This window comes from Erythrolamprus reginae, chromosome 3, assembly GCF_031021105.1.
Source record: "Erythrolamprus reginae isolate rEryReg1 chromosome 3, rEryReg1.hap1, whole genome shotgun sequence".
Taxonomy (NCBI): Eukaryota; Metazoa; Chordata; class Lepidosauria; order Squamata; family Dipsadidae; genus Erythrolamprus; species Erythrolamprus reginae.
This window is the reverse complement of record NC_091952.1, coordinates 257,803,467-257,831,323: the sequence shown is the minus strand read 5'-3', so window position 1 is coordinate 257,831,323 and position 27,857 is coordinate 257,803,467. Positions and strand designations below refer to the sequence as shown.

The following is a 27,857-nucleotide window of genomic DNA, read 5'->3' as shown; positions in this document are numbered from 1 at the left end:
AGCCAGGAGCAGCTGCATCGGTAGACGGAGGCTCCTTCTCGGGCACCTGTTGCAAAGACAAGACACCTGGGAGCCCTGCTGCCACAGCCGCCATGCGCCTCGTCCTGGGCACTGTCATGCTCCTTGGCTGGCTGGGGGCCACCCCAGCCGAGCCCCCGCAGGAACCCGCCTTGGGACACCTCTGGGCTCTCCTGTCGGGCACCAGCCGGGAAGGCGTTCTGGCCCGTGGCTCGGTGGATGCCCTGTTAAATATCGCCAGGTCCCGGGTGCAGTGCTCGGCGGTGCCGTGTGAAAAGGTGAGAGTGGGGGTAGCGGGCGGGCAGGGTCCCCCCCTCCCCAGCAGGTGGAAAGGCCTGGGTCAAACTCCAGTTCTGGGGGCAAAGGGCTGGGACGGCCGGGCTGAGGAAATTTGACAGCCGCCTCGGCAGCAGCTGTTGGAGGGGAGAGAAAGAGGGAAAGAGGGGAAGAGAAATTCTCAAGAAGGTCTCTCTCTCTCTCTCTCTCTCTCTCTCTCTCTTTCTTTCTTTCTTTCTCTCTTTTTCTTTCTCTCTTTCTTTCTCTCTCTCTCTTTCTCCCTCTTTTCTCTCCCTCTTTCTCTCCCTCTTTCTTTCTCCCTCTTTTCTCTCTTTCTCTCTCTCTCTCTCTTTCTCTCTCTTTTCTCTCTCTCTCTCTCTTTCTCTCTCTTTTTGTCTCTTTCTTTCTCTCTCTTTCTCTCTCTTTTTTCTCTCCCTCTTTCTCTCTCTCTCTCATTCTCTTTCTCTCTCTCTTTCTTTCCCTTTCTTTATCTCTCTCTCTCTCTCTCATTCTCTCTCTCTCTTTCCCTTTCTTTCTCTCTTTTTCTCTCCTTCTGTCTCTTCTCTCTCTGTCTCCTTCTTTCTCTCTCTCTCTCATTCTCTCTTTCTCTCTTTCTCTTTCTTTCTCTGTCTCTCTCTTTCTCTCCCCCCCCACAAGTTTATAATATATAACACAAAAATACAAAGGATAAAAGTAGGGAAGATAGGGAAGGGAAAAAAGGAAGAGAAAACTGAAGGAAAGGAGAAAAGATTTCTGACTCCCTTTGGTGCTGTGCAATGAGATAATTGCATCAAACCTCAACTTTTCACTTGTACATATATTATATATTTTATATACAGTATATATTACCTATACTTATAAACTAGCAGCTGTTTGAGGGGAGAGAAAGAGTCAAGGGGAAATGGGCAGGGGGGGCATTGGCACAACTTTGCTGACCCCCCCACCATCACCCCCCCCGACAGCCCCCCCCGTTTCTTAGCCTTTGCCCTCTGTGCGAGCCCAGGAACCGCAAGGGCACGCTGGGTCCAGACCACTTGACCATTCGAAAAGGATGCAGACCACCCGAGTTTGAAGGGACCTCAGAGGCCTTCTAGTCTGACCCCCTCCTCAGGCAGGAGACCCTACCCCCATTTCAGAGACAGGCGATTGTCCACTCTTTTCTGGAAAACCTCAAGCGATGGAGAAGCACCCAGAACTTCTGGTGGCAAGCAGTTCCACTGGTTATTTGTTCTCACTGTCAGGAAGTCATTCCAGGCTGCTTCTCTCCTTGATGAGCTTCCATCCGTTGCTTCTTCTCCTGCTCTCGGGAGGGGGAGGGGGCTTAGGAAAATAGGTTGATCCCCTCCTCATCTTTGGGGCAGTCCCTCAAATTTGGAAACACTGATATCATGTCACACGCCTCCTTTTCATTAGACTGGACGTACCCAATTTCTGCAATCGCTCTTAGGGTTGGAGCATTCGCAACTTCTGGAGGCGGGCAGTTCCACTGGCAAATTGTTCTCCCTGTGAGGAAGTTTCTCCTTGTAGAAACTTATATAGAGGTAGAATGAGTGTTAAGCCTCAATCTGCAACAGCCCCCAAAGCTGAAGGGGGAAGACTGACTCAGTTGGCTTCACCAGAGGCCCCGAGATGGAGGAAGCTGCGGCGCACGGGAACTTCTGCTTTCGAACTCGGCTTTTGGGGGATTTTGGAAATGAGTCGGTCGGAGAAACTGTCACCGGATGAGGGAGGGAGGGGGCTGGCAGACCGCAGGGGGAGGTTTCACTTGGACAAAAGAAATGAGGGGGGGTGAAATTAAGAGGGGGCAGACTGGGGAGGGGACCTCTCTCTCTCTTTCTTTATCTTTCTTTCTCTCGTTCTATCCCTCTCTACTTTTCTCTCTCTCTTCTCTCTCTCTCTCTCTTTCTTTCTCTTTCTCTCTTTCTCCTTCTCTCTCTCTCTCTTTCTCTCTTTCTTCTATCTCTCTCTCTTTCTCTTTCTCTCTCTTTTCTCTCTCTCTCTTTCCCTTTCTCTCTCTCTCCACTTCTCTCTCTTTCTCTCTCTCTTGTTCTCTCTCTCTTCTCTCATTCTATCTCTCTCTTTCTCTCTCTTTCTTTTTCTCTTTCTCTCTTTTTTCTCTCTTTCTCTCTAATTCTCTCTCTCCTTTCTTTCTCTCTCTAGTTCTTTCTGTCTTCTCTCTTTCTTTCTTTCTCTCTCTCTCTCTCTTGTTCTCTCTCTCATTCTCTCATTCTATCTCTCTTTCTCTTTCTTTCTTTCTCTCTCTTCTCTCTCTCTCTCTCCAGTTCTCTCTCCTTCTCCATCTCTCTCTCTTGCTCTCTCTCTCTCTTGCTCTCTCTCTTTTTGTCTCTCTTTCTCTTTCACTCTCTTTTTCTCTCTTTCTCTCTCCCTCTTTCTCTTTCTCTCACTCTCATTCTCTCCTTCTCTCTCTCTTTCTCTCTCTTTTCTCTCTCTCTCCTTCTCTCTCTCCTTCTCTCTTTTTCTCTTTGTCTCTCTCTTTGTCTCTCTCCTTCTCTCTCTCATTTTCTCTCTCTCTCTTACACACATGCACGTTTATAATATAAAATACAAAAAAAATACAAAGGAAAAAAGGAAGGGAAAATAGGGAAGGAAAAAAGAAACAAATGGCTTTGACTTCTGACTCCCTTTGATGCTTTACCATAAGATTGTATTAAATCTCAACTTTTTACTTGGATATATATACATTTACATATATGTTACCTATACATATAAACTAGCCATTTCTATATTAATAAACCCATCTTACTGATAAAACCCAAAGTCAAAGTTTCATTTCCATCTCCACACACACACACATTTTAAGCACAAAGTCCAGGTAGAAATAAAAGTAATGATGGTTTTTCCCTTTAATCGAAGCAGTCAATTTCTGCTCACTCCATCAACTTTGGCAGCCGTTCGTCCATTGTGGGAATCAAAAGCTCCTTCCATAAAACAGTCATGGGGGATTGGAAGGGGGGTCTCTCGAGGGTGTGTTGAATAGAGCAGGCTGCGGGGTAGAATCGCACCTGGAGCCAGGCACCACAAGCACGACGATGCCCCAGGTGGCCCTCAGCTGATGGCCACCATTGAGATTGGGACGAGGATTTCCGTCCTCAAGCGGGACAGTTTCCGAGTAAGTCACGCCCGATTTTACCAGCCATTTTGGCCACCGTTGTTAAGTGAATCTGGCTTCCCTCCATTGACTTTGCTTCTTGGAATCTGGTTGGGAAAATCACAAATGATACCTAAGCAGGGGGTTAGACTAGATGACCTCTAAGGTCCTTTCCAACTCTGTTATTCTGTTCTGTTATGTTCTTTCTATTTCCTATTCTGTTCTATTCTATTCTCTGTATTTTCTGTTCTGTTCTATTCTATTCTATTCTAATTCTATTTATTCTATTCTACTCTATTATATTCTATTATGTTCCATTCTGTTCTATTCTATTCTCTGTATTTTCTGTTCTGTTCTATTCTATTCTATTCTAATTCTATTTATTCTATTCTGCTCTATTCTATTCTATTCCGTTCCATTCTGTTCTATTCTATTCTATTCTCTGTATTTTCTATTCTGTTCTATTCTATTCTCTGTATTTTCTATTCTATTCTATTCTATTCTAATTATAATTCTATTTATTCTATTCTGCTCTATTCTATTCTATTCTATTCTGTTCCGTTCCATTCTGTTCTATTCAATTCTCTGTATTTTCTGTTCCGTTTGGTTCCATTCTAGTCCAGTCCAGTCCAGTCCCATACAGGCCAAGGGCCAGTGAGGTCTTCTGAAAGAGGCTGCCACTGAATGGTTAACCTAGTTAGAAGAGGGTCTATTCCAGGTGGTGGTGGGAACTGAGAGAGGGGTGTGAGGTGGAGGAAATAATTCCAGGGAGGGGTTTAGTGACTTTGGGGTTAGACTTTGACTTTGCAGCTTGAAACAGCTAAAGAAGCTTGATAATTCCTGTCTATAGAATAATTTAGGGAACTTTTAACATTGGAACCTACACCCACATTTCGGACATAAACACTGTAGGAAACATCCAGAGAGACTTTACTAGAAGAGCCCTCCACTCACAACAGAACCCCCTACGCAAGTAGAGTTACAATCCCAGGTTTAGGAAGCTTAGAACTACTGTACGTCACCTTAAACACGACCTAAGCACAGCCCATAAAATCATCTGCTACCACGTCCTTCCTGTCAACGAGTACTTCAGCTTCAACCACAGCAACACACGAGCACACAACAGATACAAACTCAAAGTGAACCCCTCTAAACTGGACTGCAGGAAATACGACTTTAGTAACTTAGTAGTGGATGCCTGGAACTCACTACCAGACTCTGTAGTATCATCACCTAACCCCCCAAACCTTACCCTTAGACTGTCCACTGTTGACCTCAGAGGTCAGTAAGGGACGTGCATAAGGGAAGGGGAAAGGGAAGGAGAAAAGAAAGGAAAGGAAAGGAAGGAGGAAGGGAAGAGAAGGGAAGGAAAAGAGAAAGGAAAGAGAAAGGAGAGGAAATGAAAGGAAAGAAAGGAAAGGAGAAAAGAAAGGAAAGGAAAGGAAGGAGGAAGGGAAGAGAAGGGAAGGGAAGGGAAGGAAAAGAGAAAGGAAAAAAAGAGAAAGGAGAGGAAAGGAAAGGAGAAAGGAAAGAGAAAGGAAAGGAAAGAAAGAAGGGAGGGAAGGGAAGGGAAGGAAAGAAAATGAAAGGAGAAAAGAAAGGAAAAGAGAAAAGAAAGGAAAGGAGGAAGGAGGAAGAGAAGGGAAGGATTGAAGGGAAGGGAAGGAAGGAGGAAGGGAAGGAAAAGAGAAAGGAGAAAGGAAAGAGAAAGGAAAGAAAGGAGGGAGGGAAGGGAAGAGAATGGAGGGATTGAAGGGAAGGGAAAGAAAGGAAAGGAGAGAGGGAGGGAAGAGAAAGGAAAGAGAAAGGAAAGAAAAGAGAAAGGAAAGAAAAAGAGAAAGGAGAGGAAAGAAAGGGAAGGAGGGAGGGAAGGGAAGAGAGGGAAGGGAAGGAGTCCTAATGTTTCTCTTTTACTAGCATCACGTACTGTATATAAATACTGTATTAATATATCTTTGTATTCCACCAACACATACTTGACAAAACAAACAAACAAATAAAACAAAAATAAAAGACCGAGGGGACAATGTGGGTTCCCAGAATTCCCATCCAGCTGGGAGGTTTCCCTTCTGGGAGGCTGCTGGGAGGGAAAGGGGGGGAGGCCACCTGGGAAAAACGGGAAAGGCCACTTGAGTGAGGATCAGCCGTGGGGGGGGGGGAGGCCTGGAGTGCGAGGAGGCGGCAGGGAGGCCCCCGCCCAGACAGGTTCTACGCGTTTCTGCCCAAGGAAGGGAAATGTTTCGGTTGGCAGGAGGGAAAGGGAAAGGGAGAAAGGAGAGAGAGAGAATCTCTTTATTGCTTTGCTCCCCTTCCTTTCCCTTCTGCATCCATTTACTTCTCCTTCCCTTCCCTTTCTTTTCCCTTTTCTTTCCCTCTTTTTTCCATTCCTTTCTCTTCCCTTTCCCTATCTCTATCTTTCCTTTCCTCTTCCCCCCTCCGTTTTTCCTTTCCTTCCTTTTTTCTTTTCCTTTCCTTTCCCTTTCTCTATATTTCCCCTCCTCTTCCTCTCCTTTGTCTTCCCTCCCTTTCTCCTTTCCTTTCTCCTTTCCTTTCCTTCCTTCCCTCCCTCCTTTCCTTTCTTTTCCGTTCTCCTTTCCTTTCTTTCCTCCCTCCCCTTCCCTCCCCTTCCTCCTTTCCTTTCCCTTCCCTTCATCCATTTATTTTCCCTCCTCCCATTCCCTTCCATATTCCCTCCCCTTTCTCTCTCTTTTTCTCCTTTTCTTTCCCAAACCAAACCAAACGAAATCTTAAGTCTTGGGTCACACAATCGCCCCTCGTAACCTTCCCAGCCAGCTTCTTCCAAGCCAGGTCAATGGTGAAGCTGGATTCACTTAACGACCGCATGGCTCACTTTTAACAACTGTAGTGATTCGCTAAACCATCCAGCCCCCCCCCAAAAAAAGGTCGTAAAACAGGACAAACCCTCCTTGAACAGCTGCCTGGCTTAGCAACAGAGATGTTTGCTACCTAGCAGGCAAATAAAATACAAGGGGTAAATAAATAAACCGAAATATTGGGCCCAGTTGTTGGTCGTTTAGTTGAGGACTGGCGCTACCACTGCCACCAGCGTGAATGGATCGTCTAATTTATTTATTTATTTGTTTGTTTGTTTGTTTGTTTGTTTGTTTATTCATACATATACTGTATATTTATTTATTTTGTCACATATTGGTGACATAATGCTAGTAAGAGAGAAAATGAGGACAGGGGATGGAAGGTACTCTGGTGCACTTATGGACGCCCCTTACTGACCTCTTGGGAATCGGGAGAGGTCAACAGTGGAGAGTCTAAGGGTCAGGTTTTGGGGGGTTGGGTGATAGTACTACAGAGTCAGGTAGTGAGTCCCATGCATCAACTACTTGGTTACTAAAGTCGTATTTTCTACAGTCAGGTTTGGAGAGGTTTACTTTGAGTTTGTATCTGTGGTGTGCTCGTGTGTTGTTGTGGTTGAAGCTGAAGTAGTCGTTGATAGGAAGGATGTTGTAGCAGATGATTTTATGGGCTAGGCTTGGGTCGTGCTTAAGGCAACGTAAACCTAAACCTAGGATTGTAGGTCTACTTGCGTAGGGGATTCTGTTGCGAGTGGAGGAGTGGAGGGCTCTTCTCGTAAAGTATCTTTGGACATTTTCTAATGTGTTTATGTCCGAAATGCATGTGGGTTCCAGAATACAGATAAGCTGTATTCCAGGATTGGTCTGGCGAAGGTTTTGCTTGCTCTGGTTAGTAGTGTGAGATTACCGGAGCAGAGGCTACATAGGATTAGGTTAACAACTCTTGAAACCTTTTTGGCAATGTTGTTGCAATGGGCTTTGGAACTTAGGTATTTGATATGAGTATTCCAAGGTCTTTGACGGAGTAAAGGTCTTGTTTGTTCAGCTTGTATTTGGTGTTCTGATCCCTTTTGTCAATGTGGTTCAACTTGCCAAGTTTGGGGGACCCAAGAGAAAGAAAGAGGAGGGAGGAGGAGGTATCCAGAGATACTTTACGAGAAGAGCCCTCCACTCCTCCACTCACAACAGAATACCTTCCACAACTAGACTTACAATCGTAGGTTTAGAAAGCTTAGAACTATGTCGCCTTCAACATGACCTAAGCATAGTTCATAAAATCATCTGCTACAACGTCCTTCCTGTCAACGACTACTTCAGCTTCAACCACAGCAACACACGAGCACACAACAGAGACAAACTTAATGTAAACCGCTCCAAACTCGACTGCAGGAAATACGACTTTAGTAACTGAGTAGTTGATGCATTGAACTCACTACCAAACTCTGTAGTATCATCCCCTAACCCCCAAAACCTGACCCTTAGACTGTCCACTGTTGACCTCGCCCGATCCCTAAGAGGTCAGTAAGGGGCCTGCATAAGTGCACCAGTGTGCCTTCCGTCCCCTGTCCTCATGTTTCTCTCTTACTAGTAGCATGTATATAAGTAGTATTATATCTTTGCATATCACCAAGCTACTTAAAACCCACCTCTGCCGCCAGGCATGGGGGAATTGAGATACGCTTTCCCCCTAGGCCTCTACAATTTTATGCATGGTATGTCTGTATGCATGTTTGGTTTTTATATTAATGAGTTTTTAATCGTTTTTAGTATTGGATTATTATTGTATGCTGTCTTATTATTGCTGTTAGCCGCCCCGAGTCTCCGGAGAGGGGCGGCATACAAATCCAATAAATAAGTAAGTAAGTAAGTAAGTAAGTAAGTAAGTAAGTAAGTAAGTAAGTAAGTAAGTAAGTAAGTAAGTACATAAACAAACAAACAAACTTGACAAACCAAATAAATAAATAAAAAATAAAAGTGGTAGAACAAGGTTTCCCAAGCTTGGCAACTTGAAGATATCTGGACTTCAACTCCCTGAATTCCCCAGCCAGCATTCGCTATGGAGACAGGGCATTCGCTGGCTGGGGAATTCTGGGAATTGAAGTCCAAATATCTTCAAGTTGCCAAGCTTGGGAAACACTGTGGTAAAAGTTCCACGGCAAGACTTGACAGCTTTCGTTGCCAGCTATGGCCGTTGGGGTTGGGTAGTGTGTGCCTTCACTGCAACCATGGCAAATTTTCCGAAGGGCCCTCACCTTTCCCACCCAATTGTTTATACCTCCCGTTTGCAAGCGGAGAAATGCAAAGCAGGTTCGTTTTCCAGGCAGGGGTGGTGGTTGTGTATTGTTTGCACAACCTCTGTGTAAGCACTTCGAACTCAGCAGGAATCTGGAGAACTTCAATTGCTCTTCAGATTAGATCCAAGGGAGGCTATTGTTCAATTGTTGAAGGTTTCTCAAGCGTTGCAACTTGAAAGAGGGTTTGAACTTTGAACTCCCAGAATTCCCCAGTCAGCAAAACCAGGGCTAGGGAATTCTGGGAGTCAAAGTCCACCTTTTTAAAAAAAATTCATTTGTCTAATACACAATACATATGGAAGAGAATAGACATGAAGTAATATATATAAAGATAATATGTAAAAATAGAGGAGAAGATATATGAAAGGAAGAAAATACAGTATGTATGATAAGTGAGAGAAAGGAAAGACAATTGGACAGGGGACGAAAGGCACACTAGTGCACTTATGTACGCCCCTTACTGACCTCTTAGGAACCTGGAGAGGTCAATTGTGCATAGTCTAAGGGAGAAATGTTGGGCGTTAGGGGTTGACACTATTGAGTCTGGTAATGAGTTCCACGCTTCGACAACTCGATTGTTAAAGTCATATTTTTTACAGTCAAGTTTGGAGTGGTTAATATTAAGTTTGAATCTGTTGCGTGCTCTTGTGTTGTTGCGGTTGAAGCTGAAGTAGTCATTGACAGGCAGGACGTTGCAGCATATGATCTTGTGGGCAATATTTAAATTGTGTTTTAGGCGACCTAGTTCTAAGTTTTCTAGATAAGGGGTTGAGATTTTTTGAGCAACGCTAAACTGGATCTCGAGTTCTCCCTAGTGTTTATTCTTGGAAGATCCTGTTAGTATTCAGAACCGGAATTAAATTGGAAGGGACCTGAGAGGTCTTCTAGTCCAGCCCCCCTTAAGCAGGAGACCCCATACCATTTCAGACAGTAGAATAGAGTTGAAAGGGATCTGAGTCTAGCTCCCTGCTTAGGCAGAAGACCCTATATCAATGATAGAAGCATAGAAGATTGATGGCAGAAAAAGACCTCATGGTCCATCTAATCTGCCCTTATACTATTTCCTGTATTTTATCTTAGGATGGATCTATGTTTATCCCAGGGGTGTTTCAATTCATTCACTGTGGATTCTTCCTTCTTTCCTTCCTTCTCTTCCTTCCTTCTCTTTCTTTCCTTCCTTCCGTCCTCATTCATAGAAACATAGAAACATAGAAGACTGACGGCAGAAAAAGACCTCCTGGTCCATCTCGTCTGCCCTTATATTATTTCCTATATTTTATCTTGGGATGGATCTACGCTTATCCAAGGCATGTTTCAATTCATTCACTGTGGATTCTTCCTTCTTTCCCTCCTTCTTTCTCTTCCTTCCTCCCTTCCTTCTCTTTCTTTCCTTCCTTCCTTCTTTCCTTCCTCCCTTCCATCCCCATTCATAGAAACCTAGAAGATTGACGGCAGAAAAAGACCTCCTGGTCCATCTAGTCTTCCCTTATACTATTTCCTGTATTTTATCTTAGGATGGATCTATATTTATCCCATTCAGTTCCTGTGGATTTACCAACCATGTCTGCTGGAAGTTTGTTCCAAGCATCTACTATTCTTTCAGTCAAATCATATTTTCTCACATGGCTTCTGATCTTTCCCCCAACTGATTTTCCCCCCAACTAACCTCAGATTGTGCCCACTTGTTCTTGTGTCCACTTTCCTTTTAAAAACACTTCCCTCCTGTGCCCTTTAACATATTTAAATGTTTCGATCGTGTCCCCCCTTTTCCTTCTGTCCGCCAGATGAGACAGATTGAGTTCATGAAGTCTTTCCTGATCAGTTTGATGCTTAAGACTTTCCACCGTTTTTGTAGCCCGTCTTTGGACCTGTTCAATTTTTATTTGTTTGTTTGTTTGTTTGTTTTGTCCAATACACAATAATACACAATGAGGGTTACAGAGGATATAATCAGGTAGAATGTATTAAAGGGGGAATAGAGGAGAAAATAAAGGAGTGAAATATAACTATGAGAGAATAGCAGGAAAAGATATAGGGATAGAAGAGAAGATATAGGAGATATAGGAGAGACAATAGGACAGGGGACGGTAGGCACTGTGGTGCACGTCTGTACGCCAGAGTGATCCATCTCTTTCTGGAGGCGAGGTCTCCAGAACTGAGCACAGTATTCTTCATATGTTCGAGCCTCCAGTCCCCTCATGTTGACTGAGAAGAAGACTATTGCCAATGTTCTCTTCTCTGCAGTGCCTCTCGTCCGGAAACATCTTTGAACTGGTGAAGAAGACCACGTCTGGAGAGGTCAACCTCACGTTGGCGGAGCTGCTGGACTTCTCGGCAGGGCTGGTTTTCTACTTCTCTGACCCCGTGCATGCCTGTGAGGCCATGACCAAGAAGCGCTGGGCGTCTGAGGTCCAGGATTTCCAAACCAAATTCTTGAACGGAAGCTCAGAGACCAAACCCAACCTAGAGAAAATTGCCCGGCAGATGTTTCTCATCCAGAGGAATGCCAAGTCCGTCCAAAAAGAGGAGGTAAGGGGGCAGTGGAGGGCAGGCAGGGGGTCCACCTTACTGCTGCTACCAATGCTGATGCGAGCCCAGCTCTGGGTGACTGCGGTCGGAGCAAGATTTGTCTTCTGCGCATAAGTAGGAGGCAAAATCTCGTGAGATTATGGTGAGTTTTTTGCTCTTGCGCATGCAAAAAATCACCCAAAATCACTGAAATCTCTCTCGTGCATGCATCCTCTTCCACGCCACACACATGCGCAGAAGCGAAATCTCGCTCAAATGTGCGCATCTGCCCACAAGCGTCCTAAATGAGAGATGTTCCCATAGAGTAGCAGTCCACAAACATGGCCACTTTAAGCCTTGTGGACTTCAACTCCCAGAATCCCTCAGCCAGCCATGAATGATAGAGTTGGAAGAGGCCAGAAAGGTCATCTAAGTTGGGGGGGGGGTCTCCAACATTGGCCACTTTAAGCCTTGCGGACTTCAAATCCCAGAATCCCTCAGCCAGCCATGAATGATAGAGTTGGAAGAGGCCAGAAAGGTCATCTAAGTCGGGGGGGGGGGGGGTTTCGGGTCTCCAACGTTGGCTACTTTAAGCCTTGTGGACTTCAACTCCCAGAATTCCTCAGCCAGCCATGAATGATAGATTTGGAAGAGGCCAGAAGGGTAATCTAAGTCGGGGTCTCCAACCTTGGCAATTTTAAGACTTGTGGACTTCAACTCCCAGAATTCCCCAGCCATCCATGAATGATAGAGTTGGAAGAGGCCAGAAAGGTCATCTAAGTCAGGGCGTCAGCAATGGCTGGCTGGAGCATTCTGGGAGTTGAAGTCCACAAATCCTAAAGTGGCCAGGTTTGAAGACCTCTGCCATAGAGATATATGCATTGAGAGATTGCTTGAGCTGCAGCTGACCCCCAACTCATAAAAATCATTAAACCCAACAGACGTAAAATCACCAAGCCTGACATATATACCAATATAGTATCCCCAGGCTGCCCCATTGGGCAGGAGAGGGGTCAAAGAGCTGGATGCAGCTCTGGAGCTGCAGGTTGCCAACCATTGATGGGCTCCTACAGGTACGGTCAGGTACACTGAACTGGTAGAAAAAAATTCAATTTTTCGCAGCAAATTAGGTTGAATGTGCATAATTTTAGAAGAGCTGTGTGTTTGTTTGTTTTTGTGTGTGTGTGTACATACACATACAGTTCACATAGTAGATAATAAGTGGTGGGCTACCGTTCCCGACCCTACTGGAATGGACTGGGAAAACGTGTAGAAGCCGAATGTCGCATGAAAACACGTGCACAATTTCCGGTGTTTGTTTGCTTCCTTGTTATACCTCTAGCCATGCAGCCAAGCATCCTACTTGCTTTTCCTACTGTCCGACCACACTGCTCACCCATTTTGAGACTGTCAGAAATCACGACCCCTAAATCTCTTCTCTTCTGAAGTTTTTGCTAACACAGAACTGCCAATACAATACTCAGATTGAGGATTCCTTTTCCCCAAGTGCATTATTTTACATTTGGAAACATTAAACTGCAGTTTCCATTGCTTTGACCACTTATCTAGTAAAGCTAAATCATTTACCATATTACAGACCCCTGCAGGAATATCAACCCTATTGCACACTTTAGAGTCATGGGCAAATAGGCAAACCTTCCCTACCAAACCTTCCCCTATGTCACTCACAAATATATTAAAAAGAATAGGACCCAGAACAGACCCTTGTGGCACACCGCTTGTAACCTGACTCTGCTCAGAATACTCGCCATTAACAGCAACCCTCTCCCCCAAAACTAAGGTGCGTCTTATACTCCCAAAAAATACGGTAGCTCCCTCAACCATTAGTTAATTCATTGATTTGATTAGTCGCTCATCTGTGTAGCTAGAAAAAAACCACAACTGTGCAGAGTCTAAGTTTCTCCCCTGCTCTCCTCCGCTCCCCAGCCCTGCGCAGACCTGAGCCAAATCATTCAAGGTAGCAAATCTGTTACCAGTCACGTCTCATCGAATCCAGACGGGCAGGTGTTGGCCTTCCTCTCCTATCACGTCTTACGAGGGAGCTGCTTACGTGCGCTGCCCCAACAACACTACTTTGTGGAATACATTTTCCAACACTACGGCAACAATACTCACAACCTCACGCTGGCAGGTAAGTCTCCAAGCTGTGGGGATTTTTATACCCAGGTGGGAACCGGAGAGAAAGAGTGGCCGAGGATTTGGGCACACCTGTCTTTAAGGGTGAAGAACCTTGCCCTGGCAAGATTAGCAAAAAATTACCCAAACTTGAAAAGCGATTGTTGGAAATTATTATTATTATTATTATTATTATTATTATTATTATTATTATTAATTAGATTTGTATACCGCCCCTCTCCGTAGACTCGGGGTGGCTCACAACAACAATAAAACAATGTACAACAAATCTAATAATTTAAAAATCACTAAAAAACCCTTGTTAAAATGCAAAAACATACAAACAAACATACCATGCATAAACTATATAGGCCCGGGGGAGATGTCTCAATTCCCCCATGCCTGACGGCAAAGGTGGGTTTTAAGGAGTTTATGAAAGGCGAGGAGGGTGGGGGCAGTTCTAATCTCCGGGGGGAGCTGGTTCCAGAGGGTCGGGGCCGCCACAGAGAAGGCTCTTCCACTGGGTCCTGTCGAATGACATTGTTTAGTCGATGGGACTCTGAGAAGTCCAACTCTGTGGGACCTAACCGGTCGCTGGGATTCGTGCGGCAGAAGGCGGTCCCGGAGATATTCTGGTCCGGTGCCATGAAGGGCTTTATAGGTCATAACCAACACTTTGAATTGTGACCAGAAACTGATTGGCAGCCAATGCAGACTGTGGAGTGTTGGAGTAATATGGGCATATTTAGGGAAGCCCATAATTGCTCTCGCAGCTGCATTCTGCCCAATCTGAAGTTTCCGAACACTATTCAAAGGTAGCCCCATGTAGAGAGCATTACAGTAGTCAAACCTCGAGGTGATGAGGGCGTGAGTGGCTGTGAGCAATGAGTCAACGCATGGTACTTACTACCACATATGGTGGTTATGTCAGGAAACAAGGAAATTCTGGGTTATAGTTCAAAATATGATAAAAGAGATACAGTATTAAAGTTTTGAATTAGAATTTAAGCCTGATATATTTTTATTAGGAATAATCAGAGGACAACACAAAAAGGCTAACTATTATTTGATAGTATATGTATTAACGGCACCCCATTTGACTTTTGCTCAGAATTGGAAAAAAGAAAACGTACTAACTAAGGATCTGGTAATTTAAAAAATGCTAGAATGAGCAAAATGGAGTAAATTTACTTTACAGAAGAAACAGGAAGAAGAATATTACACTGTATGGGATAAGTCTCATAATTGGATTGATGGAAAGTGAGAAATAGGATAAATGTAAATTAAACCAAAAATAGGGAAACCGAAGAACAGAAATGTAACTGTAAATATGTTTTCATGGTTAATGTGTTTGCTGCATATTCTCTTTTGTTGTCACTGTGTTTTGTTTCTGTCTTTAAAAAAGCCAATAAAAATATATATTTATTTTTTTTAAAGGTTGAAGAACGGTTGTCTTATATGAAGAACAGTTGCAGGATGTGGGTGTGGCTACACCAGTGTTTCCCAACCTTGGCCACTTGAAGATATCTGGACTTCAACTCCCAGAATTCCCCAGCCAGCATTCGCTATGGAGACAGGGCATTTGCTGGCTGGAGAATTCTGGGAGTTGAAGTCCAGATATCTTCAAGTGGCCAAGGTTGGGAAACACTGGGCTAGACTAGAGGGAAAAAAGGACCTGATCGCAGTCTTCCAATATTTGAGGGGCTGCCACAAGGAAGATGGAGGTTCAGGGAAACTTCCTGAAGCCCCAGAGTGCAAAAAAACAGCACGGTGGGCAAACCAGGAGTGCATTTCCTGAACTTCCAATTTGCCCATTTGGGCATTTTTTTTCACGTACCAGGCTTCAGAAAGGGCTTTATAGGTCATAACCAACACTTTGAAACCAATCGGCAGCCAGTGCAGACCGCGGAGTGTTGGAGAGACGGGGGAATGTGTGGGCTAGCGCTTAGCTTGTAGTTTCTGGACGCTCTTCAAAGGCAGCCCCATGCAGAGAGCATTGCAGTAGTCAAACCTCGAGGTGATGAGGGCATGAATGACTGTGAGTAGAAACTCCCTGTCCAGGTAGGACCGCAACTGGCACGCCAGGCTGTCCTGGGCAAACGGCCGCCTCGCCACAGCTGAAATTTGTGGCCAACCGATTTAGAGGACCCCCAAATTGAGACAGTGAGTGTAGAAGAAGAGGTGGGATGGGAAGGATGTACAATGACCTCTGACCTTTCTTGATTGACAACAGGATTGACCAAACTGATGGGACATTTGGAGGTCGGTCCCGGGAGTAAAGATGGTGGCCATGACCACAGCCATGACCACAGTGGCCACACCCATGATGGCCACGCCCACGATGGCCACTCCCACGATGGACACACGCATGATGACCATGACCACGATCATAAAAATACCACACATGGCCATGACCATAGTGACCATGGACATGATGGACACACGCATGATGACCACGACCACGATCATACAAATACCACAGATGGCCATGTACATGATGACCATGACCATGATCATAAAAATACCACACATGGCCATGACCACAGCGACCATGGACATGATGGACACACGCATGATGACCACGACCACAATCATACAAATACCACAGATGGCCATGTACATGATGACCATGACCATGACCACGATCATAAAAATACCACACATGGCCATGACCACAGCGACCATGGACATGATGGACACATGCATGATGACCACGACCATGATCATAAAAATACCACACGTGGCCATGAACATGAAGATCACTCAGACCATCACCATGGCAATGAAACAGGCCATCACCACGGCAATGGAACAGGCCATCACCATGGCAACGAAACAGGCCATCACCACGGCAATGGAACAGGCCATCACCACGTGGAGCCCCATGGAAATCGAAGTGACAGTTCTCCAGTGCGCTCGAAACGGAGTCCTGCAGCCTTGGCAGAACAAGATTCCCCTCAGAACATCTGGGACACGGTGAGACAGGTCCTTCTTTAGCACGGCCCCAGTCATTTGCATCCTTTCGTAGAGGGTCCTTGAGGCAACTTGGACGTTTAGAAAAAGAATAGAATAGAATAGAATAGGGTAGGGTAGGGTAGGGTATAGAGTAGAATAGAGTAGAGTAGAAGAGAAAAGAAGAGAAGAGAAGATATTTTTAATAAATATTTTTATTGATTTTGAAATATAAATCACACACACACAACATACAACAGGTGCTCAATGATTAGTGCCCGCCACAGACAACATTTGTACGAGTAGAGTAGAGTAGAGTAAAAGAGAAGAGAAACTATAGAGTAGAATGACTTTCTCAAAGGATCAATCCTTCCATTCTCCACTATCCTGTCAGAGCGGAAGAAGCTTCTTGAATGAGAAGTGAAACAACTTCCAACATCCCCACCCTCAGAAAGTCTAGTTGCCTCTTGAGAAAAAAGCACTTTTGTGACCCCACTACTAAGGATGGAGGGTCACTTCAGCCCCCCCAAGTGCCAGTCACTCAAGGACCTTCCTTCCTTCCTTCCTTCCTTCCTTCCTTCCTTCCTTCCTTCCTTCCTTCCTTCCTTCCTTCCTTCCTTCTCTCTCTTCCTCTCTCTCTTTCTTTCTTTCTCTCTCCCTCTTTCTTTTTTCTTTCTTTCTATATAACTTTCTCTCTCCCTCTCCCTCCCCCCTCTCTTTCTTTCTTTCTTTCTTTCTTCATTCCTTTCTTTCTCTCTCCCTCTCTCTCCCCCCCTTTCTCTCTCTCTCTCTCTCTCTCTTTCTTTCTTTCTCTTTCCAGGTCTGTCTCAGCCCTGCCGATATCTTCAAGATCTATGAAATCGACGAGGCCGCCGGAATCACCCGCCCAGATTTCACCCGCCTCAGCCCAGCTCTGCTGCAACAGAAGCTCAGCAAGGCCTGCACGGCTCCTCGGAAGGTTCCAGAAGACGGACGCCTCACCACGGCCGAGAGTGAGTCCATCCCACAGCAACCCCTCCCAAAAAATCACCAAAACTACCAAATTCTTTTTTTTTTTAAATCACCGAAAAACAACAACAAAAAAAATCACCAAAATCTCTTGCGTGCGAGTTCGCTAACTAGATATTTCTTCCTACGCCTGCTCAACCTTTACTACCTATGTGGCGTCTTTATCTGTACTGGTAACAGCCCAATACTGATAACAAATATTATTAATAATAATAATAATAATAATAATAATAATAATAATAATATCTGTTATCAGTATTGGGCTGTTACCAGTACAGATAATAATAATAATAATAATAATAATAATAATAATAATAATAATAATAATAATAATAATAATAATGTGGTCCCAGTGGTACTTGGCACACTGTCCATCCAGTGGTATGTCTTCATTTTTCCACCATTATGCAAAAGCTAATCCAGCCGCTGTAGTGATATGAATTACTAAATATATATGATTTTTATTTAGGTGTTGCCTCTGTTCAGTTCTATTGTTCTCTATATTAAACTGAGTTCTATTCTATTCTGTTTTTTTTAATACTCTTTCTATATTCTGTTCAGTTCAGTTCTATTGTTCTCTATATTCTACTGTGTTCTATTCTGTTCTGTTTTCTCTTGTCTATTTTCTATATTCTATTCTATTTGTTTTTCCCCTATTCCTTCTCTATTCTGTTCTGTTCAGTTCTATTGTTCTCTATATTCTACTGTGTTAAACATGGAAACATTGAAGATTGACGGCAGAAAAAGACCTCACAGTCCATCTAGTCTGCCATTATACTATTTCCTGTGTTTTATCTTAGGATGGATCTATGTTTATCTCAGGCATGTTTAAATTCAGTTCCTGTGGATTTACCAACCATGTCTGCTGGAAGTTTGTTCCAAGCATCTACTACTCCTTCACTGAAATAATATTTACTCACGTTATTTCTAATCTTTCCCCCAACTAACCTCAGATTGTGCCCCCTTGTTCTTGTGTTCACTTTCCTATTAAAAACACCTCTCTCTGTTCTGTTCTGTTCTGTTCTGTTCTGTTCTGTTCTGTTTTTTCTCGTCTGTTTTCTATATTCTATTCTATTCTGTTTTTTCCTATTCTTTCTATATTCTGTTCGGTTCAGTTCTATTGTTTTCTATATTCTACTGTGTTCTGTTCTCTTCTGTTTCTTCTCTTCTCTTCGGTTCTGCTCTCTTCTGTTCTGTTTTATCCGTTGTGTTCTAGATCTAGTCTAATCTATTCTGATTTTCTTGGGTTCGTTCCCCCCTCCCCTTCCTCTTCCCCAGAGTACATCTACGGCTCCCTGGCTACACTGCTGGTGTGCCTGTGCGCCCTTTTCGGCATTGTGATCCTGCTCTGCACCGCGTGCATCAGCGCCTATCAGTATGTCATCCAAACCTTTGTCAGCCTGGCCATCGGATCGCTCACCGGGGACGCCCTGCTTCACCTCATCCCCAAGGTCTGTGCTGGTGGGGCTGGGGGGCTTGAAAAGGGGGCCAGAAGATTTGGGGGAAGGTCATGGGTTGGGCACTCCCAGGAGAAGGGCGTGACTGAGTCACTTTGAGAAGGGCGACGTAGAAATCTAATTAATAAATAAATGACCAATGCTGCGGCGCCACGGAGTTTCCCTCGCTCTGTAGGGGTTCTCCGATATTGGCACCGTTTGGAGATCTGGTTCATCCAGAACTGGATCTGAACTGACTTGTAGGAGTGGGGAAGAAGAGGAGCACCTGCTGTTGGGTTGGGGGGCATCAAACCCCCCAGGGAGTCGGCCCAGCCTCCTTGGCAGGCAGCAATAGAAGACGACTTTTATGTCGTCCTAGCTGCGGTGGTCACTTCGAAAAGGTTGAATTGTGAGATTGGAATCATCTGGGATGGGTTGGGCAGTCCCTGAAATACTGGGTTAGGTGGGGGGGTCTATACCAGGTTGGTTCCTTCCATCCGAATGTGGGATCCAAGGACATGAGAATGAAAATGGACACAAGTACTCCTCGACTTACAATAGTTCGCTTAGTGACCATTTGAAGTTACAATGGCGCTGAAAAGAAGTGACTTGTGTGGGGATGACTAAAATAACTATGGAAATTCAAAATAAAAAAGGATCAGATTTCTACAAGATATGGGAGAAATGGTACCAATGGATTGCAGCAAAAAAAAAATCTATCAATTACTGCCAAAAAACAATAAATTTTCCCCTCTTCTACTGTTCTAAATGAAATTACAAATTACTAATGGAATGCGACTAAATACTGAGTACAGTTAACTTGATTTTGAAGACAGACTCTTGCAACATATTTTTTAATATATTCTTTAATCATTTGAAACACCAATCGATCTATAAACTCACACGATAAATACGACCTATGGACTCAACTTTATACTTGATCACTTTACTTTCTAACATAAGCCACTCTCGTTTCAGTTCTTGGGCCTCCATTCCCACTCCCACACCGAGGGCGATGCCCACCTCCACCACGGACCCGAGGACAACGACAAACTCTGGAAGCTGCTGGCTGTGCTCGGGGGTCTCTACCTCTTCTTCCTCTTGGAGAAATTCTTCACCATCCTGGGACATTCACACGAGGAGGTGAGTCGGCTGCTTATTCCGAGTCTCCCCGCGGCCACAGAATTGGAAGGAGGGGTGGACAAGAGCTAAGAAGTTGAAAACATTAATTATTATTATTATTATTATTATTATTATTATTATTATTATTATTATTTATTGGATTTGTATGCCGCCCCTCTCCGTAGACTCGGGGCGGCTAACAACAGTGGTAAAAACAACATGCAACAATCCAATACTAAAACAGCTAAAAAGCCTTATTATAAAAACCAATCATACATACAAACATACCATGCATAAATTATAGAAGCCTAGGGGGAAAGAATATCTCAGTTGCCCCATGCCTGAGGGCAGAGATGGGTTTTAAGGAGCTTACGAAAGGCGAGGAGGGTGGGGGCTATTCTAATCTCTGGGGGGAGTTGGTTCCAGAGGGCCGGGGCCGCCACAGAGAAGGCTCTTCCCCTGGGTCCCGCCAAACGACATTGCTTAGTTGACGGGATCCAGAGAAGGCCCACTCTATGGGACCTAACTGGTCGCTGGGATTCGTGCGGCAGAAGGCGGTCCAAGAGGTAATCTGGTCCGGTGCCATGAAGGGCTTTATAGGTCATAACCAACACTTTGAATTGTGACCGGAACTGATCGGCAACCAATGCAGACTGCGGAGTGTTGGTGTGACATGGGCATATTTAGGGAAGCCCATGATTGTTCTCGCAGCCGCATTCTGCACGATCTGAAGTTTCCGAACACTCTTCAAAGGCAGCCCCATGTAGAGAGCGTTACAGTAGTCGAGTCTCGAGGTGATGAGGGCATGAGTGACTGTGAGCAGTGACTCCCGGTCCAAATAGGGCCGCAACTGGTGCACCAGGCGAACCTGGGCAAACGCCCCCCTCGCCACAGCTGAAAGATGTTTCTCTAATGTGAGCTGTGGATCGAGGAGGACGCCCAAGTTGTGGACCCTCTCTGAGGGGGTTAATAGTTCCCCCCCCCCAGGGTAATGGACGGACAGATGGAATTGTCCCTGGGAGGCAAAATCCACAGCCACTCCGTCTTATCAGGGTTGAGTTTGAGTCTGTTGGCACCCATCCAGGCCCCAACAGCCTCCAGACACCGGCACATCACTTCCACTGCTTCACTGACAGGACATATCCATGAGACATCCAACCTAGAATTTAGGAGGAATTTCCTGACAGTGAGAACAATGAAGCAGTGGAACAGCTTTGCTAAATTCTCCCGTTGGCCACTTTTAATCAATCACACACACCTCAAACGGTGCTTCATAGCACAAACAAAAATTATTATTATTATTTTATTATTATTATTATTATTATTATTATTATTATTATTATTATTATTATTTATTAGATTTGTATGCTGCCCCTCTCCAAGGACTCGGAGAGGCTCACAACAAGAAAAACAATACAACGAATACAAATCCAATATTTAAAAACAATTTTAAACCCTTATAAAAAACAATCATACAAGCCAAACAAACCATGCATAAACCTCAATAGCTAAGGGGTGTTAAAAATTGCTTAACGACGTGAAATTGTCACTTGACAATGGTCTTGTTTAGCAATAGAAAATTTTGAGCACGGTTGTGATTGTAAGTTGAAGTCTCCGTATAACTGAAATGAGCACTTTGATGGACATTTTCTCTCCTCCCACCCCCACCCAATGTCCGGATATATATATATGTAGAGTAAAGTAGGAGGACCAGATAAGATATCAGAATATATTGTGGCAATTTAATGAAGCAGATAAATGAATCCAGACACGTTTGTATAAAACAGTAGTTTATTATAATGGGTGGTTGTGAATGAATTGGCTGATTGATTTTACTGTATTGGGTTTTTAGTTTGCAATTTTTAATTGATTAGATTTGTTGCTGTATTGTTTACATTGTATCCTGTGAGCTGCCCCCTAGTCTTTGGAGAAGGGCGGCATACAAATCTAATTATTATTATTGTTGTTATTAATAATAATAATTATTATTATTATTTATTAGATTTGTCTGCTGCCCCTCTCCAAGGACTCGGAGCAGCTCCCAGCAATAATAATAATAATAATAATAATAATAATAATAATACTATTATTATTAATATTACTGTTGTTGTTGTTGTTGTTATTATTATTATTATTATTATTATTATTTGGAATAACACATTTGGAATACTGTGTTCAGTTCTGGAGACCTCACCTACAAAAAGATATTGACAAAATTGAAGGGGTCCAAAGACGGGCTACAAGAATGGTGGAAGGTCTTAAGCATAAAACGTATCAGGAAAGACTTCATGAACTCAATCTGTATAGTCTGGAGGATGGAAGGGAAAGGGGGGACAGGATCGAAACATTTAAATAGGTTCAAGTGTTAAATAAGGTCCAGGAGGGAAGTGTTTTTAATAGGAAAGTGAACACAAGAACAAGGGGACACAATCTGAGGTTAGTTGGGGGAAAGATCAAAAGCAACATGAGAAAATATTATTTTACTGAAAGAGTAGTAGATCCTTGGAACAAACTTCCAGCAGACGTGGTTGGTCAATCCATAGTCACTGAATTTAAACATGCCTGGGATAAACATACAGATCCATCCTAAGATAAAATACAAAAAATAGTATAAGGGCAGACTAGATGGACCATGAGGTCTTTTTCTGCCGTCAGTCTTCTATGTTTCTATGTTTCAATAATAATAATAATAATAATAACAACAACAACAACAACAACAACAACAACAACAATATTCTTCAGTGAAAAATATCTTCAGTCTTCTATATACAGGAACTTTACATCAGTTATATTCCGCTTACTTACAAGTAGATATTTAACCAATCCAGGTTACAAGTAGATGCAAAACCAATCCAGGTTTCTAATAGATACTAAACCTATCCAAGTTTCTTTGTATCGCTATCTCAGTTCTACTCAATATTTAACTCACGCTCAAAATGCTCTAGCCAGCTACCATCCTCTGCAAAGGACCACCAAGACCAACAGGGACCAACAAGGGAATGGTGAAGTTGATTGGCATCTTATAATGCCCTGGGCCAATCACATTGCAGTTCACACCCAAAGACTCAGCATGAGCATGAGCTTTACATTCTACGTTACTTTTATTTATTTATTTATTTATTTATTTATTTATTTTATTTATTTTTGTCCAATACACAATGAGGGTTTTAGTGGGTCTATATCTATATACACATAGTAAAATACATGATGAAGGTTATAGAGGAGATACTCATAGTAAAATATCTCTAAGAAAGAAGAGAAGAGAAGATACAGGAATAGAAGAAAGGTATAGGAGATATAGGATGCATGGGAAAATACATTCTTACATTTCACCTTCTATGGTACTACAATGAAATACCACCCAGGCCTGCTTAGCCTAACACCCCTTCCGATATTTCATTGAACAAACATCCATTTCTTCCACCATTTTGCATGTTACAATTTGACCTTTCTCACCGTCCCTTCCCAGGAGCCCACTGAATCCAGCCAGGGCCACCAGTGTGACCACGGACTCTCCCTGCAGCTCTATCAGGATGAAATGAAGAGGAGGAAACAGGAGAAAGGAGCGTCAAGTGCTGACCTGGTAAATCTCCATTTCTAAACTCCATGACTTTCGGGGGGTTGGGGGGGGAGCAGGAGGAAGAGGAGGAGGAGGAAGAAGGAGAAAAGAACTCTTGTTGCTCTCTATTGTTTTCATGCAGACATTTCATGACCCAGCTAGATAACATCATCAGGGCTAGGAGTGGGGAGTGTGAAAAGGAGGAGGAGGAGAAAAAGGAAGAGGAGGATTGTGGGGTTGTTGGTGCTTTCTGAGTTTGGTTGTTTTTTGCAGACATTTTATGATCCAACTTGGTAACAGTATCAGTGCTAGAAGGGAGTGGGGGGTTTCTGGAGATTGAGGAGGGCGGCCAGAGTCTGGGGCAGGAGACTGACCTAGCAGTTGGACTCACCTTTTCCTAACGGGAATTCCTGCCGTGTTTGCCTTCAGGTGTTTGTGGAAGAAACGGAGTTTGGACGGCCGGTGCCAAAGACGGAACTCAGCCGTGGTGAGTTCCATAGGCTCCAGCCCAAACCCTCTTGAGAGATGCTGGGCACTGAGGACCCCTCCCCCATTCTCCCACCCCCCAAACCAGGCCTGCCCCACATTGCAAGCAACCCCCTCCTCCCTTTCTCCCCCCCGCAGAGCTCCGCATGCTGCCCTACATGATCACCATTGGGGACGCCATCCACAACTTCGCGGACGGCCTGGCCATGGGAGCCGCCTTCTCCTCCTCCTGGAAGACCGGGCTGGCCACGTCCTTGGCGGTCCTGTGCCATGAACTGCCCCACGAGCTAGGTGGGTTGCGAGTGGGGTCAGAGGGCGGGGAGGGTGGGTGGGGGTGATGAATATATAAACAAGCTAATGATGAATGTTTGTATGTGTTGAGCTTCTACAGCTTTAAGATGTAGTGTTGCAAATTGCCACCAGAGGGAGCCAGAAAGCATGATTCTCTCTGCTCTCTCTGTTCTTTCTGCTGATTCACTGTGACTGATGTAGTAAGCTCTGTGTGTTCGATGATAATTTGATGTATTTGTAAGCTGTAATGTATGTCTGATATGTAACACAAAGACAAGCTTGTAATATTATTATTGTATTGAGAGATATTGACTGATTTGAATGTGTATGACTGGACTGTTTAACTTGACTGTGCTATTTCTAACTTTAATGTATCTATCTTGTATGACTGAATTACTCGTATCTCCTGGATATCTGCTGGAATTCCGTTTCCACTTCTTACCAAAGGTGACTTGTAACATTACCTGTAATCTTCCTTCCTGTTCCCTCCCCTTCTTCATTCACAATTTCCTTCCTTCCTTCCTTCCTTCTTTCTCTCCCTCCTCCCTTCCCTTCTTCACCCACAATTTATTTCTTTGCTTGCTTCCTCCTCCTCCCTCCGTTCCTTGCTCCCTTCCTTCACCCACAATTTCCTTCCTTCCTTCTTTCCCTTCTTCACCCACAATTTATTTCCTTCCTCCCTCCCTCCCTCTGTTCCTTGCTCCCTTCTTCACACACAATGTCCTTTGTTCCTTCCTCCCTCCCTCCATTCCTTGCTCCCTTCCCTTCTTCACCTGCAATTTCCTTCCTCCCTTCCTTTCTTCCTCCCTCCCTCTTTCTGTTGCTCTCTCCCTGCCTCCCTCCACATTCTCCATACTTCTCGTCCCTTCCTCTCCTCCCTTTCCCCATCTCCATTTCTTTCCTCCCTCCCTCCTTCCCTTCTCCTTCCCTCCCTCTCTTCCACTCCTTTCCTCCTTCATCCACAATTTCTTCCCTCCCTCCCTTGCTCCCTTCCCTTCTTCTTCACCCCTATCTCCATCCCTCCTTCCCTCCCCCCTTCCCTCTGAGCCTGGCTGTTCCTTTGCAGAATTTCACGACCCAACTAGCTAACGTTATCAGTGCTAGCCCGGTAGAAATGGGAATCCGGAATCTCAAAGACAGGATGCAACCCACGGAATTGCCCCCTTTCTCATTGCCCCCCTTCTGCCTCCCTCCTCCCCACAGGAGACTTTGCAGCTCTGCTCCACGCCGGCCTGAGCGTGAAGCGTGCCCTGCTGCTCAACTTCGTGAGCGCCCTCACGGCCTTCCTTGGCCTCTACATCGCCCTGTCTGTCAGCACCGGGGAGGAGTTCGAGGCGTGGATCTTCACGGTGGCCACGGGCCTCTTCCTCTACGTGGCCTTGTGCGACATGGTAAGTCCGTGGCACTTCCAAGCAGGGGAGAGTCTCTGGGGCCGGCTCTGCGGAGGAGATGGGTTGCAAACCACGCTGTGGCCAAGGCTGGGAATTATGGAGGTTGGGATCCCAAAGGGGTGCAAAACGGGACTTAGAACCAGGATGACTAGGACGCAGATTCAGAGGATTCTCCAAAGGTTATTCCGTGTGTGTGTGTGTGTGTGTAAATCACTATTGGGTTGCTACCAGTAGAGATAAGGACACCGCACCGGTAGCAAAAGTTGCGCTCTCCTGCGTGTGCCCAGCGTGTTTTTGCTTCTGCGCAATCTGTCCATCAACCCTGTTTCCCCCAAAATAAGACCTTCCCTGATAATAAGCCCAGTGGGGCTTTTGTGTGGAAGGCAATTATTCTTATTCTTATTCTTTTATTCTTATTCTTATTCTTATATTCTTATTCTTATTCTTATATTCTTATTCTTATTCTTATTCTTATTCTTATTCTTATTCTTATTCTTATTCTTATTCTATCTATCTATCTATCTATCTATCTATCTATCTATCTATCTATTAGATTTGTATGCCGCCCCTCTCCGTAGACTCAGGGCGGCTCACAACAATAATAAAAACAATGTACAATAACAAATCTAATATTTAAAAATCTCTTAAAAAACCCCTTATTTAAAAAGCAAAACATACACACAACCATACCATGCATAAACTGTATAAGCCCGGGGGAGATGTCTCAGTTCCCCCATGCCTGACGGCAGAGATGGGTTTTAAGGAGTTTACGAAAGGCAAGGAGGGTGGGGGCAGTTCGAATCTCTGGGGGGAGCTGGTTCCAGAGGGTCCGGGCCGCCACAGAGAAGGCTCTTCCCCTGGGTCCCGCCAGACAACATTGTTTAGTCGACGGGACCCAGAGAAGGCCAACTGATTATTATGATGATTGTTGTTGTTTTTTTGTGGTGTTGTTGTTGTTGTTGTTATTATTATTATTATTATTATTATTATTATTATTATTATTATTATTATTACCTCCAACCACGTATAACCACGCTTGCTTCTTCTTCCTCCAGCTTCCGGCTCTGATGAATGTGAAAGACAAACGACCCTGGTTACTTTTCGCCTTGCAAAACTTGGGTCTCCTGGCCGGCTGGGCCATCCTCTTGGTGCTTTCTCTCTTCGAGGACAACATCACCATTTAATTGCAGGGGTCCTGCAGATCGACATCGAGCCCCTCTCCCTACACCACCGGCCCCTGCACCCCTACTCCAAATCAGGGACAGAAAAAGGGGTGCAGTGTTTGGGGGGGACAAATTTCGGGGGAGGAATATCCAGGGACCCTCGGCCAGGCTTCCCCTGCCCATCACACGTTGCCAAAATTTCCTCTGCAGATTTGGCCTGGCCAAAAAAGAAGGAAGCCAGCGGCCACCACTGCAGCAGCCCGGTCCTGAGTTCAAATTTCCTCCCATTTGGCTGTCTGAATCAGTGGGGCTGGGTCATTCTCGCCAGTTTTCAATTTTTTTCACCCGCCGTTTAATCCTGCCTTCGCCTTCTATTTATTGTATTTATTAAATACGTACTTGTTCGTGCCTACACCTCTCCCCTTTCCCATCCTCTTCCTCCTCCTCTCTGCAAACTCCATTCTCTTCTAGCATGGATGAGGTTCCCTAGTTGGGTCGTGAAACATTTGCCAGAAAACCACGAAGCTCAGAGTGCAGCAAAGATCCCATAGTTGACGTCATCATCCTCTTCCTCCTTCCCACCCTCCATAATTTTTTTTTGAAGGTGCAGAGTCCATTTTGTTTCACACACACACACACACACAAACGTAAACACTCCTTCCATGATACTTAAAAGACAGCAAAATTTACACTCCTTCAAATTCTGCTTTTCCTTCGGACTTTCATTCCGGTGCAGCTTTTCACCATGCGTTGATGGACAACTGACAACAAGCAATTTCTTTTCAATTCACCCAGAGGCACAAAGAATGTGTGTGTGTGGGGGAAATCCCTAGATCATTCATCGCATTTGCAATGGAACGTTTTGGTGTCACAAGGAGAATTGTGCAAGGGAAGTGAATAACTTTCCTTTATTTGAAAAAAAAATCTTTATTGAGTATATATATTAAAAATGAAACAGAAATAAATATAACGCATGGTGTAACAATCATATACATTGCAGCAATAAAGAAATAGAGAAAAAAGAAAAAGGGGGAAATAAGGATATGTTTGTGAGTGACATAGGGGAAGGTTTGGTAGGGAAGGTTTGCCTATTTGCCGATGACTCTAAAGTGTGCAATAGGGTGGATATTCCTGGAGGCGTCTGTAATATGGTAAATGATTTAGCTTTACTAGATAAATGGTCAAAGCAATGGAAACTGCAGTTTAACGTTTCCAAATGTAAAATAATGCACTTGGGCAAAAGGAATCCTCAGAGTATTGTATTGGAAGTTCTGTGC

General features: G+C 44.3%; 2 protein-coding genes across 2 annotated transcripts in view; both read left to right on the top strand.

The window, feature by feature from the left end:
• CPSF1 (cleavage and polyadenylation specific factor 1) overlaps window positions 1-27,857 on the top strand; it is a 242,284-nt gene that overhangs the window by 165,700 nt on the left and 48,727 nt on the right. The window lies entirely within an intron of this gene.
• On the top strand, window positions 12-27,235 carry SLC39A4 (solute carrier family 39 member 4). Its single transcript, XM_070748456.1, has 12 exons — window positions 12-296; window positions 10,773-11,057; window positions 12,984-13,188; window positions 15,406-16,148; window positions 16,945-17,116; window positions 18,411-18,583; window positions 19,547-19,711; window positions 23,160-23,273; window positions 23,679-23,736; window positions 23,874-24,026; window positions 25,230-25,417; window positions 26,473-27,235. Exons 1-12 carry the CDS (start codon window positions 93-95, stop codon window positions 26,599-26,601), a joined length of 2,589 nt encoding a protein of 862 aa, XP_070604557.1. The 5' UTR covers window positions 12-92; the 3' UTR covers window positions 26,602-27,235.

Bases quoted from the DNA above. Each gene is read 5' to 3' on its own strand.
- SLC39A4 (XM_070748456.1), top strand. From the start codon at position 93: ATGCGCCTCGTCCTGGGCACTGTCATGCTCCTTGGCTGGCTGGGGGCC. The intron at 24,027-25,229 runs GTGGGTTGCGAG...TCCTCCCCACAG, and splicing joins TGAACTGCCCCACGAGCTAG to GAGACTTTGCAGCTCTGCTC. The intron at 25,418-26,472 runs GTAAGTCCGTGG...TTCTTCCTCCAG, and splicing joins ACGTGGCCTTGTGCGACATG to CTTCCGGCTCTGATGAATGT.